Here is an 11646-nt window from a genome sequence, read left to right as displayed (position 1 = left end):
CTGAGACTTGGTTTCAGCGGCGGACAGTTTTAACTGATGGACCGTCGTTTGTTTACACGTGAGGTTTGTACAGGGCTGCAATTTCGCACGTGAATTGTTTAAATTACACATACCGTTGTCTGACCTGTTAAAATATAAATATTTGTATTTTGTAATATTCATAAAGAGTAATTTACATTTTTACTGGAATGGTTCAGCTTCAGTTAGCTAGTTAGCTGGTTTTAGCTCGTTTTTCGGGGTGTTTAACGTTACAGGTTATCAGGTGGTGGTATTATACACACCGTTTGTTATTCATTTATTAACAGACCTCAGTTTAAAATGGGAAAACTAAGGAGGAAACACAACTGGAAGGGAAGACAGCAAAGTGACACCCAACCAGCGGCAGAGGAAGAGAAGACAAACGTCGTTGTGGAACTTCAAGGTAAGAATTCACAGATTAAATCTATAAACTGGTGAAGTTAATTTGGTCTTTATTGCCACTTAAATGTGTTGTCAGTTTTGGTTTGTAACACTTGTTGTCGTCAGATGGGGACAGGCTAAAAGGTGTAGACCAGAGCAACGCTTTGGTCCTCCCAGCCAGCAAAGCCAACAAGAAGAAAGCCTCAGTGACACCTGTCTCCACCAGAAAGGCCCTCACCAAGAAGCAGAGGAAAGAGCTGCAGAAGGTCCTGGAGCGCAAGGAAAAGAAAGCTCAGGTGAGACAGAGGTTGATGCTGCAGCAGGTTCACTCAAGGGTTTAAGAAGACATGGGGTCCCCTGATCAGGTTTCACAGTCTTTTTAATCTGGGCCAACTTTGGTCCAGTTCATACGTACACTGAAGCAAATCTAAGGAGTTGCAGATTTTCTATGTTTTATTTAACTATAAATTGAATATCTTTGGGTTTTTCGACCATCAGTCAGGCCAAAAAAATGTAAGACTCTGGGATCTTCTGATGGCTTTTTAGTTTTTTTTACTTTTTATAGACTTAATGATCACTAAAACCATCACTAAATGTTTATCTTATCAAAAAGATTGATTACAGCTGAGAGATTGATTACAAATCTAAACAATTAAATCACAGTCTTGTTTATTAATACATATACATGAATCTTAACTTGATGGTAAAATAGTGATGCCTAAAATACCACGTCTATGGAAATCTTCTAAAACATACCCAGACTGTAGATATTAGTGCTGGGTATTGAAGCAAAAGGCAATTTTGAAGTACAGACTTTAATGAGCACATATCAAAGTAGAGTCGTAAGTTGGTCTTGATGGTCTGGTCAGTTATGTAGTCTCGTTTATTTATTCTTTGTCAGATAGTTCCTGATTTAAATTACATGTTTTCCAATTTTAAGGAGCTTTTGTACGGCTGCTTGTTCAGACAACGTTTAACTTTGGTTTCTTTTATTGAATGAAAAAAGGTTGAATAGAGAAATGTGTTTCTTATCACATGTTGACCTGAGATGTTCTTTGGGGCATTGCTTTTATTACAGACAGTAAAGAGATAACAAGAAATGAGGGAGAGAGAGAAACAAAGATAAAAAGAAAGAAAAATAGTTTTCTTATATCAGAATTGGTGTTACTACTGAAAATGTTCATATGATGTCCAGCCCTAGACAATTTGAACCAATTGAACCAATTTATTCCTACCCAGTTATTCACAGTAACTCACCCTGCATAAGATCATTGGGTATACTGGAAATAAATTGTCATACTTTTAGTAACTCTGTCAACAAAGGAGATATTAAGGACTAGATCACAACCCACTCACCTGGTTTCCTGTCTTTCTCGTCCAGAGAGCAGACATCCTGATCAAACTAGCCGAGGTGCAGCTTCCAGAGTCCGAACTGAAGCTGCTGTACACCACGTCCAAACTGGGATTGGGAGACAAACTTTACCAGACCAAAGAGTAAGTGCACAGATGCAACATTTAAGCGAAGAAAAGCAAAAAAAGGTATTTTTCTCATTGGAAGATGTGGAGAAGGTGTAGTCGGGGGTCTTACTATTTTCGGGGTATTTTTAGGTTACCAGATGAAATAAAAGATGGAGAGTCAGGACCAAAGATCAGCAGTCTCAGTGGAGCCAACAGAAAAAGAAAATGGAAAGAAGAAGAGGAGGACGAAGAAGAGGAACGAGAGGCGGAAGAGAGCAGCGATCTCGACACCTCGTCAGATGAGGAAAAGGAAGATGAAGAAGTGAACGAGACCACAGAGGTGATCACCCCTCCTTGTCAGGAGACTGGGGACAAACAGGAAGTGAAGGAAGAACAGCCCAAAACGGAACAAGACGGACAGAATGAGAAGACTTCAGATCAGGAGAAAGTGGACACCAAGACGCCGCCCCAGCCGGCTGTCTTCATTCCTGTCGACCGATTAGCAGAGATACAGGTGTGTGAAAACCACAGGGGTTCTATTCAGACAGGTGTGTGTGGTTTTAGTTTGTGGGTGTGCTTTAAGTGCGTTTCAACCTGCTGCTACAGGAGGCTCGTCTGAAGCTGCCCGTGCTGGCGGAGGAGCAGGTCATCATGGAGGCAGTGAGAGAAAACCCCTGCGTCGTCATCTGTGGAGAGACAGGAAGTGGAAAGACCACTCAAGTGCCTCAGTTTCTGTATGAAGCCGGCTACGCCAGGTAGGCTAATGTTTACCTGGTAAAAACAGCTTGCACGCGGATGCACATTCGTGTGTGTGATATCATGTGGTTACTGTTGTCTTCTTGTTTCTGGTTTCCTGCAGCGGCAGCGGAATAATCGGCATCACAGAGCCAAGAAGAGTGGCAGCTGTCAGCATGTCCCACAGAGTGGCCAAAGAGATGAACCTGTCCACACGGTAACAGACACTGAAGATATTTCAAATGAAACTGACTTGGGGGGGTTTGCTTTTCACAGAAACATTTAGTAAATGTAGTGTGTGTTGAATTGTTTGTGCATCCGTGTTTAGGGTGGTGTCATACCAGATTCGATACGAGGGGAACGTGACCAGTGCTACCAAGATCAAGTTCATGACAGATGGTGTTCTGCTGAAGGAGATTCAGAAGGTATCATTTCCTGAAATATATTAGTAAACATGACATGACTTTGGCTTACTGGTGTATCTGATGCCATTTTGACAATGAAACGAAGCGGTGGAGAAACATCCAGGTAGATGCTGCTTTCCTTCATGACCACTGAGAGATGGATAGCTAAAGTCACAGGGAGAGTGATGAATGTGTGATTATGTTTAGTCTGTCTTTAAGAGAACCCAGCTTTTTCATTACGTAAAATGATTTGAATCCTCTTTTTCAGTTTCGACTCGGTGGGTTTAACCTGAAACATTTTTCTTCTTCTTTTCTGTTTTGATGGAACAAATGTTTTAGTTTTTTTTCAAGGTTCTTATGAGTGCCCTTTTTGTTGCTCATTCAAAAGGAATCGATGGGAAAACATAATTTGTGAAAAATATATATGTAGTAAGATTATATCACATTTATATTTCACACTGAGCGCTTCAATCTTTTGAAGGATGATGTGAGAGATTTAAGAACCTCATATGAGGGTATTGAGACGTAGTGTTTTCAGTCTGAAACTCAACTAAATGAGCTACAAAAATCGCAACTTCAATAAGCCATGATACGGTAGTTTTTTTTTCAGTGTAAATACGAGGAATGGGAAAGCATTTTCTTTAATTTAATTTCCTTTTAATTACCTTGATGTTCCTGCATTTCATTCAGTGTCTCTGTCTTGTCTCATAGGATTTCCTTCTCCAGAGATACAGTGTGATAATCATAGACGAGGCTCATGAAAGGAGTGTGTACACAGACATCCTCATCGGACTGCTGTCTCGTATCGTCCCGCTCAGAAACAAGGTGAGAGACTCTGCTGTAAAAACACCCTGAATGTTTAAAGGCTGTACAGACAGTATGCATCACAGGACATTATCTCATCTTCATCTCCCTGCTCCAACTCTTCACGTCTCTGCAGAAAGGTCTGCCCATGAAGCTGCTGGTCATGTCGGCTACTCTGCGAGTGGAGGACTTCACAGACAACGCCAAGCTGTTCAGGACGCCGCCGCCTGTCACCAAGGTGGACGCTCGCCAGTTCCCGGTCACCATACATTTCAACAAACGCACCCCGATGGAGGATTACACCGGAGATGCTTTCCAGAAAATCTGCAAGATCCACCGGATGCTGCCTCCAGGTGCAAATACACACACGTGACAGATATCATTTTTGGCTCTTACATGACCTGAAAGATGGGCTCTTATTTTCTGGAGGGGAAGCAGTTTAACTGAACATTCTGAATTCGATCAGATTAAAGAAGGAAATAGAATCTTGTAGCTTCACAGCATTGATAGATGTGTTTGTTAAGATATTGTGGTGGGATGCCTGAAGAATTACACATTGTACATTTTACAGTGTAGTTTCTAAATGTGAACTGTATGTAAGCAGGACAGGAGTTTTACCTTCACACTCACTCACACACACACACACACACACACACACACACACACACACACACACACACACCACCCTGATGCCTCGTATCTCCCCTTCAGGTGGGATCCTGGTGTTTCTGACTGGTCAGGCAGAGGTTCACAATCTGTGCAGAAAACTGAGAAACGCTTTCCCCTTCAGGAAGGGTAACACAACGACAGGTGAGCCTGAAACACACCTGTTTGCCCCCCTCAAAAACTCTGACATATATACATTTCTGAGTATAATTTTGTATATTACATGTTTTTGTGTTTAGGTGAAGACGAGGAAGCAGAGACCTCAGAGGCGATGAGGAAGTTTAAAAAGGCCAAACGGAAGAAGGCGGTCGTAAGTCTGCTTTTAGTAAAATACCCCTAAAAGCCACCGTAAACTAGAACATTTCTTCTTTTGTAAGAGTGTGTACTTGCATATTTTGAGAGTGTTATCTCTGTCTTTCAGTCTCTGCCCCGAATTGACCTGGACAACTACTCTGCCCTCCCGCTGGACGAAGGGGACGAGGACAGAGAGGCGGGTATCGGATATGAGGACGATGACGGCTCTGACCTGGAGTTCGGAGACGATCCCGCCAGTGCAGGTGAGGTGCTCCAAATGAATCCTTCTTCAAATCCAGCTGGATGTGTTTCAGATGAGTCCTTCTACTAATTCTGCTCTGTGTTTTGTTTTTTGCAGAGGAGAAGGCCGACCCCTCTATTCCTCTCTACGTTCTCCCTCTGTACTCCCTGTTGGCTCCAGAGCAGCAGGCCAAGGTGAGATTATTATCTTATGTCAGCACTAAACTAATCCATGACAAGAAGTTGGGTTGCTTTTGCATACACAGACAGAGTTAAAGATTTGGACTTGTGTCATAAATTTCCCAGCAACTGTACTTTAGCTGCATCCATCATGGACATCCACTGCACTGCTAACGTGGTAAAAATATTGGCTAAATATATAACATTTGGGGTAGAAAATGGAGGATGTTTTTAACCCTCTGAACCCCTAAACCAGCAGGCGGGATGGAAAAGCAGGTTTTCATGAAACACAATTGCCAAAAATACACCGTATATCTTTGCCTGTAAAAACAGACATCTTTGTACGATTTTCAAATTTCCGACGGTCCTTAATGACATCATGTGTGACGCTTCAGTCGGATGACACAACCAAATTGAAGCTTAAAATTGTGATATTTCATCAAAAAAAAAAGTTATTATGTTATTCTACTTGTCTCGATTCAAATTGTATAAACCGTTTGCACTAACCAGATCAGTAGAGGTTGAAAATATGTAGGTAGTTCAATATAATTAGCACATCGAGCCTCAGTTTTTTTCCAACATTGGTAACACTTGTGGGCACTCGAAAAATGTTGTATACATAGATTCCATTGTTTTCCAATTTTTGTAAATTCAATTATCAAAGAAATTCAACTTGAGCAAAGAACTCCCTTTAACTGCTTTTATTACATTGCAGATTTGTGCTGTTCCCACGACTGGTTCTAGTTTCTAGCTCAAAGCATCTTGACGTGTAGATGAAGAGGCTCAGGTTTTTGCCTCCTTTGTGACAAAGTAGTCCTTCAACCTATTAAGTGAAGTCACTGTTATGTCCATAACAAAACGGCATTTTGAGAGTGTGTACTTGTCTTGATGTTTCTTGTAAAAATGTGATGTTGGAACAGGATATAAATTAGTGTGATAGAAGGCAGTTTTATGCATGCCTACCAGTACACAATAACGTAAAACAATTCAAGGCATTGTTTTCCAGAAAATAAATTTGATTTTGACCTAAAAATACACAAAAAAGAATATCTAAAAATGTGTTTGTACAAATTTAAGGTTTAGCCAAACCGTTAGCTGTTCTCAGCCCTCGCTGTCCAACAGTTGAGGTGAGGTTTATTGAGGTGTCAATAAACGATTACAGTGATATCTTGTATCTCACCTGCAGGTGTTCAGGCCTCCTCCCCCTGGAACTCGTCTGTGTGTGGTAGCCACCAACGTGGCCGAGACGTCCCTGACCATCCCCGCCATCAAGTACGTGGTCGACTGCGGACGAGTGAAGAAGCGCTTCTACGACAGAGTGACCGGAGTGTCGTCCTTCAAGGTCATGTGGACCTCACAGGCCTCAGCCAATCAGAGGGCGGGTAGAGCGGGACGAACGGAGCCGGGACACTGCTACAGGTCAGGGCTTTGAAACCGCCACGACTGGATCCCATGGTTGTTTTCTTCTCCTGAGGATTCACAAATGTTGGTCTCTGTGTTTCTATGGTGTTTCTGCAGGTTGTACTCGTCTGCAGTATTTGGAGACTTCACTTTGTTCTCAGAAGCAGAGATCACTCGCAGGCCTGTGGAGGACCTGGTTTTACAGATGAAGGACCTCAACATAGATAAGGTCAGTAAAAGGTTAACGGAAACTCACCAGCAGGCCTTTGAGTGAAATGCTGCATCTTCTCATAAAAACGGCTTTGTTCTTTTCTGTTCGTGCAGGTGGTCAACTTTCCCTTCCCCACGTCTCCGTCGACCGAAGCTCTGGTTGCAGCAGAGCAGTTGTTAGTCTCATTGGGAGCTCTGAAAGAGCCGCCTCGCACCGGAAGGTAACTACTGTAGATGGGTTACCCTATCTTTACCTGCCTTATAACTGTTGGAACAGTTTGGGTCGTGTTGAGGGACGTTTCTGAGCTCTGAGTTGCCTGGAACGCAGCATTTGACACTTTTATGTGGACATTTCAGCAACAAAGCCTTTTATATTTTTATTTTTATTTAAAATGTTGACTCTGTCTTAGTTTACCCAGTGTGGTGAGACAGATTGAGCTAGTTATTAGTCGTGTCACATGTCCACACTTGTAAACTGTTTTTGTTTCTCCTCTCAGTGTGAAGGAGATGGAGCGAGCGAGGCTGAGCTGTCCTATCAGCCCCCTCGGCAGAGCGATGGCTTCGTTCCCCGTGGCGCCGCGTTATGCTAAAATGTTAGCTCTCGGTAAGCAGCAGGATTGCCTTCCTTACGTCATCGCTGTGGTAGCAGCCATGACAGTCCGGGAGATCTTCGAAGACCTCGACAGGTGAGGACGCGCGTTTGCTCTAAAGATATGTGTTTATAGATGTTTCAAACTGGAATAGGGGCTTCTGAGGTCTTGCTTTTAGAAATAGTTGTGTCAGAAGGGCTAAGATTAACTGACACAAATGTGAGGTCAGCTGGCTCCTCAATCACACTGCGTACTTAATTTTCTTTTCATTCTCGTAACACAGTTCTGTTTTTCCTCAGACCTGACCGTAGTGAAGACGAGAGCTCCAAGCTCACCCAGCGTCGAGCTCGGCTGACCCAAATGAGGAGGTTGTGGGCTGGGCAAGGAGCACCGCTGCTGCTGGGGGACCTCATGGTCATGCTGGGTAAGCTGTTTTTTTTTTTTTTTTTTTTTTCACAGACCTAATTTTCTTCCAGGTGAGACTTACTAACATCAGAAAACATTTGATTTGAGGGATCTAACTGGGACCGGGTCTCTGGTTTGTGGTGCCCCAAAAGTCTACAATTACATTTATTTTTGGATACAAACTTTTGTTTTCACCTGATTGCGAGATGCAATAGCAAAAAATGTCAGAGTAAAGAGTGGAGTGAGATATATATATATATATATATATATATATAAAACAGTTTTATCGAACAATTTTATCGAACAAAATGTTTTATATTAAGTACCTTGATATGGTTGTACTACAGTTCTGTATACATGTGACAAACAGGTGCTGTTGGTGCTTGTGAATTTGCCGGTTGTACTCCCAAGTTTTGTGAGGAGAACGGCCTGAGGTATAAAGCCATGGTGGAGATCAGGAAGCTCAGAGGACAACTTACCAATGCAGGTACAGAAACACACACAGAAAACTAGGGATGCATCCATACCAATATCTGGCCAATGCTGCCTTAGATAGCTGGATCAGGTGTTGGTGACAATGGGGCCTATTCAATTACATTCTATGTGTAGATACGGTATTCATTGTATACTGGAATTTTGATTCCTGTTTAGGATTTGACAGATTTGTTGCTGCATTTAAAAGTTTTACATGAATCGCAATTCCTTTTAATTTTAAAGATTTTTTTCACCAAGTTGCTGGTTTACAATTTATTATTTTAATCATAAATAACAATTCAGTAAATGTGTACGTTATATTTTGTTGTACAAAGTTAGGAAAGCAATGTTTAAGTCGGGTCTGATTTTGCCTTACACTTAAAATAATGATCCCAGTCAGTTCCACACAGTGAGGCATGCAGCTGATGAATTAATCTCTGTGTTCTCTCTCATCCCAGTGAACGCAGTTTGTCCAGAGGTGGGAGTATTTGTGAATCCCAAGATGACTCCACCGACAGAGCAGCAGGTGGTTTGCTTGCGGCAGATTGTTCTGGCCGGACTGGGAGATCATCTCGCAAGGCGCGTACAGGCAGAAGATTTACTGGACCCCAAATGGAAGAATGGATACAAGGTAAGTAGCTCCGAGGGCTGTAGTTGTGATTAAAGAAGAGAGTTGACTATAGCTCTCCTTCATCATCTCATCTTTATCTGTTTTTGTTCATAGACTCCTCTCCTGGACGACCCGGTGTTCATTCATCCCAGCTCCGCGCTGTTCAAAACGCTGCCGGAGTTCATAGTCTACCAGGAGATCATGGAGACCACCAAGATGTACATGAGAGGTGAATGAGCTTTGATTAAACGCCACATGTGGTGTCCAGAGTACATGATTTTCATGCGGAATTATCTGTGAGAATTTAAAAAAATATTTTTCAGATGTGCAGTGGAAAGTTAGAGGTGAACTGAATACTAAGATTCAATGTCAGACTTTAAAACCCCCTGTATTAGAGAAATCAAAGGATCTCTGGTGTGATGTTCTCTTTGCTTCACACGGCTGCGAAAAGACAGTTTGGAATTCAAATGTTCTGACACGATTTCCATCAGCCAATCATAACTTGTTACAGACTTCCCTATTGGACATTATTGATCGAGGGACAATGTTTTGCTAATTTTTATGTTCTGCGTTTCTCCTGAAAATGTTGCCGAAAATGCAAGATTTCTAAACTGCCATGTTTCAGGACGCCAAAGTTCGCCTTGAACTGTGTGAATTGAATCGTCTAGATTTGCAGGATAATGGTTTCAGCTGGTGAAATGTCTTCCTCTCTGTCTCCGTCAGGTGTGTCAGCGGTAGAAGCAGAGTGGATCCCAGAGCTTCTGCCCCAGTATTGTCATTCGGGCTCCCCTCTCGAGTCGCCATCGCCATGGTTCTGTTCGTCCACCGGCACCATCAGATGTCACCGCCCCAGCACCTTCTGTAGGTTTTCCACAGCTGATTATCATGCCCGTGTTTGTGCCAAAAAGGTGTCTCTGCTTACACTTGTGTGATTGTTGTGCTTCTCCTGCAGTCCGTGTAGGTTGGCCGCTGCCAGCAGTGGAGATGGAATATCCAGACGACCTCGATCGTTACAAAATGTTTGCAAGGTTTCTGCTTGAGGGACAGGTACTGCAGCACGTTTTATCAGCTCTGTTCAGTTGACTTGGCTTGAACCTGACCACTCTGTCCAAACCTTAACAGTCCTGATCACTGCTAGAGGACAAAATAATAACAGTATTATTATTATTATTAATAATAATAATAAACTATCCTAAAAACTCCTCCCTTTTATTGTTTATTTGGATCTCCAGCAGTTATATTGGCAAAAACTACTCAGCCTTACTTCTCTTAGTAAAATATACAGCATTATCAACAACTCCATATTGAATTGAACAGTTTACACTATCACCTCCACTACACCCAATAAAATAAAATACAAAACAAAACTGATCATGAATCAAACCAAAAATGAATTCTAAATTCAAAACATTTACATTCTTTAACATATTAACCATTGCACACTTTAAAAGTTGGAAGAATGCTGGCGGCAGCTGACCAAACCTGACAGGAACTGTGATGTTTGCTTTGTCTGGTCCTCAGGTCTGTCCTAAACTAATGAAACACAGCAGCCTCCTCCTCTCAAACCCCTCCATCATGCTGAAAACGTGGGCAAAGTAAGTCGGCCCTCTCACACACTGATCCGCTTTCTCCATGCCAACTTTCCAATTTTGTCAAACTACAAATGAACTTGTTTCAAAGAAAGGACTTTTCTCTTACTGCTGTGTCTGTGCTGCTTTAGGCTGCAGCCGAGGACGGAGACTTTGCTGGGAGTGCTGGTGTCAAAGAGGGTCGACTGCAGAGACGCCCTTCTCTCCGTCTGGAAAACTGAAGATAAATGTGAGGATTTAATTTTATTGGCATGGCTTTCTGCTCGAGTCTGATTTTTATTTGCCTTCTTGACATTTTTATCTTGTTTCATTGGGTATTTTTCTCCTCCCTACAGTCCTGTTGTCTGCATACTGCCAGTGGTTACCTGAAGCCTTGCATCAAGAAGTGGCCAAAAGTTGGCCCCCGATATGAAGAACTACATCTAAATAAGAAGGCAGAAATGATGTTACACACTTGTTCAGAGACTCATGTTGATCTACAAATTCGTAGAACTCCCTTCTGTACCATCAGAGTTTTTAAATGTTCTCTCAAAGTGCAACTACAAAACCACAGCACTGCCTTTTCTTAGTTTTGTATTTTATATACTGTATAACGACTTTTAACTTGTTATCAGTGTGCTGCTGTCAGTTATGTTTGTCTGATTTGGTCTTCATAAGACTCAATAAAAACTGCGTGGCTTTGAATAAGGCTGCTGTGTGATTTATTCATGCTCTATGTAAACTGGTTGGTAAATATTAAAGGGCAGCTCCACTGATTTTACACATAAGTGACATTTACTAGGCACGAGGAGTATAATCATGCTGTGATCACAGGAGAATAATGTTTTTTTGTTTTTTTTAAACGGACGTTTAATAATAGTAATCTCAGTTTGGGCATGGACATGAACAACAGGCTGTGTCTATTGAGAATATAATTGGTTGAAAATGAATGTGCATTTTTGTAGCTTTTGACTTTCATTATCTTCCTCAGCAGATGGGTGTCAGAATTCTAGATGTTCAAATTAAGATTTGAAATTGTCACGACCTTGGAAACCATCAGTTCAACAAACGGACTCACCACAAAGTATTTAGTAGAAAAATCACAAGAAACCCCCAAATTAAAATGCCGTCTTTGCAATAGCATAGTCACGTGAGACCTAAAAACAAATGCGTTTTGGCATCAAGCCCTCGTCAGTTTAAACTCCAAA

At 41.9% G+C, this 11646-nt stretch overlaps 1 protein-coding gene across 2 annotated transcripts; it reads left to right on the top strand.

Moving 5' to 3' along the window:
• Nucleotides 1-11611, top strand: dhx37 (DEAH (Asp-Glu-Ala-His) box polypeptide 37). Of its 2 annotated transcripts, XM_031856347.1 has the most exons (27): nucleotides 1-63; nucleotides 306-421; nucleotides 526-695; nucleotides 1781-1893; nucleotides 2008-2371; nucleotides 2464-2612; nucleotides 2717-2809; nucleotides 2921-3017; nucleotides 3708-3821; nucleotides 3937-4153; nucleotides 4512-4610; nucleotides 4706-4776; nucleotides 4888-5023; nucleotides 5119-5195; nucleotides 6367-6599; nucleotides 6699-6810; nucleotides 6906-7012; nucleotides 7289-7477; nucleotides 7681-7805; nucleotides 8157-8273; nucleotides 8719-8891; nucleotides 8985-9099; nucleotides 9594-9731; nucleotides 9823-9917; nucleotides 10392-10465; nucleotides 10591-10688; nucleotides 10795-11611. In XM_031856347.1, the coding sequence occupies exons 2-27, from the start codon at nucleotides 319-321 to the stop codon at nucleotides 10869-10871; spliced, it is 3456 nt and encodes a 1151-aa protein (XP_031712207.1). In that variant the 5' UTR covers nucleotides 1-63; nucleotides 306-318; the 3' UTR covers nucleotides 10872-11611. The 2 variants fall into 2 exon arrangements, with proteins under 2 accessions (XP_031712207.1, XP_031712206.1); XM_031856346.1 differs by having other exon boundaries at nucleotides 48-421.
• Nucleotides 11612-11646: the final 35 nt, after the last annotated feature.

This window comes from Anarrhichthys ocellatus, unplaced genomic scaffold (genome assembly GCF_004355925.1).
Source record: "Anarrhichthys ocellatus isolate YVR2014 unplaced genomic scaffold, GSC_Weel_1.0 scaffold17, whole genome shotgun sequence".
NCBI lineage: Eukaryota > Metazoa > Chordata > Actinopteri > Perciformes > Anarhichadidae > Anarrhichthys > Anarrhichthys ocellatus.
The sequence above is the reverse complement of the archived record's forward strand: the minus strand, read 5'-3'. Positions and strand labels throughout refer to the sequence as shown.